The sequence below is a fragment of the Sorex fumeus genome, unplaced genomic scaffold (genome assembly GCF_029834395.1).
Source record: "Sorex fumeus unplaced genomic scaffold, SorFum_2.1 ptg000072l, whole genome shotgun sequence".
NCBI classification, from domain to species: Eukaryota; Metazoa; Chordata; class Mammalia; order Eulipotyphla; family Soricidae; genus Sorex; species Sorex fumeus.
Window position 1 is genome coordinate 12,584,809 of NW_026606129.1, and position 3,060 is coordinate 12,587,868.

General features: G+C 73.3%; 1 protein-coding gene across 1 annotated transcript; it reads right to left on the bottom strand.

Annotated features, from left to right (window-relative positions):
* Positions 1–1,464: 1,464 nt before the first annotated feature.
* Positions 1,465–2,543, bottom strand: LOC130037595 (histone H1.10). Its single transcript, XM_056129482.1, has one exon. The coding sequence runs from the start codon at positions 2,150–2,152 to the stop codon at positions 1,502–1,504; it is 651 nt and encodes a 216-aa protein (XP_055985457.1). The 5' UTR covers positions 2,153–2,543; the 3' UTR covers positions 1,465–1,501.
* Positions 2,544–3,060: the final 517 nt, after the last annotated feature.

Here is a 3,060-nt window from a genome sequence, read left to right on the forward strand (position 1 = left end):
TCCCACTGGACAACGGGGTAAAAGTCCTGGTGGCTTTCCAGCTGGGCATTCTGGTTTAGGGGAAGGGTGGAAAACCAGGGACCTTGGGCTGGTAATGAGCACTGACCCCGTGCTACCCCAAGACTCTGGGGGGGGGCTTCTCCCCAGGCTGTCACACTGTGGGACTTGACCTGGACTGGCACCGGGCCCCCAGCACCCCCATCAGAACTGCAGATGAAGGTATTGCTGAATGCAGTCATGTCTGGGCTGGCAGGGGGAGAGGGGGGCTCAGGTTGGCATAGCAAGCTCCCCTATACTGCGCATGCTCTGCCCAAGGCTGTCCTTGGGGCCCGGGGTTGTCCCATGGCCCGAGGCAGAGCAGAGGAATGGACACTTCATCAGTGAGGGAAGAAAAGTGTGCAGTTGGGGGAGGCCGAGTAATTTCCTGAACAAGGCCCCCTCCTGCCTTCTGAATCCCATGTGTTGGAGGTGGTGGTTGCCCTGCTCTGGGGAGGGGTACCAGCAGGCTGCGCTGGGGGCCCCCTTCCCTACGCATCTGTCCTCTTTGAGGATCCAGAGCTCCAACCACTTCCATTTTCTCTTCTAACCCCAACCCTGGTATCTGCCCTACCCAGTCTGCGCCCATAACCACGATTCTTGACTTCCACCGCCTCAAGTCCCATCCTGCTTGATTTTTATGATTTTTCCAACGAACTGCCCAAAAGGCCTCAGTCGAATGCCCAGCAGGGCCGGGCGCACACCCCACAGGAGACAGGAGACACCCCACGATGCCGGAGGCCCTCAGGGTCCCCTCCCCAATTCCAATCATCTACAATTGTAAGCTATCAGGGTCCAGCTCTGGGCCACGCGGGGCAGAATCCTGCGATCCCTCTGAAGCTCAGTGAAGGCAGCAAGAAGTCGCTGGGCAAAGACCAAGCCTCTTGGGGTCCTGCTGGGGGAGCGCGCTGGCCTTGCACGTGGCCGACCGGGGAGCAATCCCCGCGCCCCAGATGGTGCCCCCTCCCCCCGCCAAGTGCGATCCCCTGATCCGGGAGGTCAGCCCTGAGCACCGCTGGGTGTGGCCCCCAAACAAAAAGAAGCGGAGGCAGGCCCCCCACACCCCGATTCCGCCGCCCGCCCGCCCGCGCGCGCGCCTTCCCGCCGCCCTCCCCGGGAAGAAAAGGAGAGCGGCTCCAAGGTTTCAACGATTTATTGTGCCCCACACCGAGGAGGGGGTCGCGTCCCGCACCCCGCACCCCGCGGCCGCGGTCCGCGCCGTTGGCGCCCAGAGGGCCGGTCACCATGGCGACGGCCGTTGCCAGGGGCGAGAGCCAATAGGGGCGTCGCCAGGGCCGGTTCAAAAATCGAAAGCAAACAACGACGGAAAAAAAAAAAAAAAGACCCGCGACCCCGCCGGGGACGGGGACGGGGGGTGGGGGAGGGGCGGGGAGCAGGCCCGCGTTTCCCCCCCACCCGCGCCCGCGCGGCTCGCGCGGCCCGCGGCTCCGGGCCGGGGCCGGGCTCACTTGCGGCGGTTGGGGACCTTGGGGACGCTGGGCTTGGCCGCCTTCTTCACCTTCTTGCCCCCGGCGGCCGCCGCCTTCTTGGCCGCGCCGCCTTTGTCCTTGGGGGCGGCCGCCTTCTTGTGCGCGCGCTTCTCGGCCGGCGCGGCGGGCGCGGGCGCCTTGTCGGCGCGCCGGGGCCCGGCCGCGCCCGCGCCCGGGGCCGCCGCCGCCGCCTTCTTGGCCTTGGGCGCGGCGGGCGGCGCGGCGCCCGCGGCCCCGGGCGCCCCGCGCCGCTCGCCGCCCTCCAGCTTCTTGCGGTTGAGCTTGAACGAGCCGTTGGCGCCCGTGCCCTTCACCTGCAGCAGCGTGTCGTTCTGCACCAGCGCCTTGATGGAGTACTTGAGGTAGGTGCGCCCGTTCTGCTGGTCGAACCACGCCACCTTCTTGGCCTCCGCGTAGATCCGGGCCAGCGACGAGCCGTGGCGCTCGCCCAGCCGCCGGATCGTCTCCACCACCAGCTGGCTGTACTTGCCCGGCTGGTTCTTCTTCTTCTTGCTCTTGCGCTTCTTGGCCGGGGCCAGCGGCGCCGCGCCGCCGCCGGCCTTGGCCGCCTTGCGGGCCGCCCCCTCCGTCGTCAGCGGCAGCGCCTGCTCCAGCTCCACCGACATGGTGGCGAGCGGGTTGGTGGCGGGCGGGGCGCGGAAGCCCGGGGGCCGCGCGGGGAAGAGGAAGGCGAGGGCCCGCGGGGGCGCCGGGGGGCTGGGGGGGGCGCGCGGCGGCTCCGGGCGGGAGCGGCCGCGGCCGGACGCGGGGCCGGGCGGCAGGGCTGGGGCGGGGGCCGGGCCGGGCCGGGGCCCGGGAGCGAGGCAGACGCGGGCGGGCGCCGCCGCTGCAGCCGCCGGCCGGAGCTCGTGGGCGTGCGCGCTGCGCTGCGCTCTGGCGCGCGCGCGCCCCGCGCCGCCTTTATGGCTCGGCGGCGGACCGCGTTGAGAACAACAACAGCCGGGGCCGCGGCCCGCGCCCACTTGTGCTTCTTGGCGCCCCTTGGCCGGCCGCTGGCCGCCCCGCGCGCGCCCCCCGCGCGCCGCGCGCGCCGCCGCCGGGACCCCCGCGCGGGGCCCGAGCCCGTCGCGCCCGCCAGCGGCCGCGGCGGCCGGCGCGGGCCGCGGGAGAGCGCGCCGGAGGGCCGCTCCCGGGGCTGCGGCCGCGCCGGCCGAGGGGGGCCGCCGCCTTGGCGGGCGGCCGCGCGGCCCCCCGGGGACGGGGACGGGCCCCGGGCGCGGCGGCCGCCGGCCGAGAGGTCGCCGCGGGCCCCCGGGCGCGCACGGCGCCCCGGGGACCCCCGGGCGGCCCGCGGGACCAGCTTTCCTTTGGCCCAACTAACACAGGGCGCGCCCTCGCGCGGACGGCGGGGGCGGCGGGGCCCGGGCGGCCTCGCGGGGGTCCCGCTCGAGGCCCGGGGCGGGGGCGGGGGGGTGACGGGGACCGGGAGCCGTGGGGGGCGGGGGCGGCCGCCGGACCCCCCGCCGTGGCCGGCGCTGCTCCTTCCCGGCCCGGGGGGAGGGCGGTGGGGGAG

What these genes read in the sequence shown, in the direction of transcription:
- LOC130037595 (XM_056129482.1), bottom strand. Translation starts at nt 2,152, where the DNA reads ATGTCGGTGGAGCTGGAGCAGGCGCTGCCGCTGACGACGGAGGGGGCG.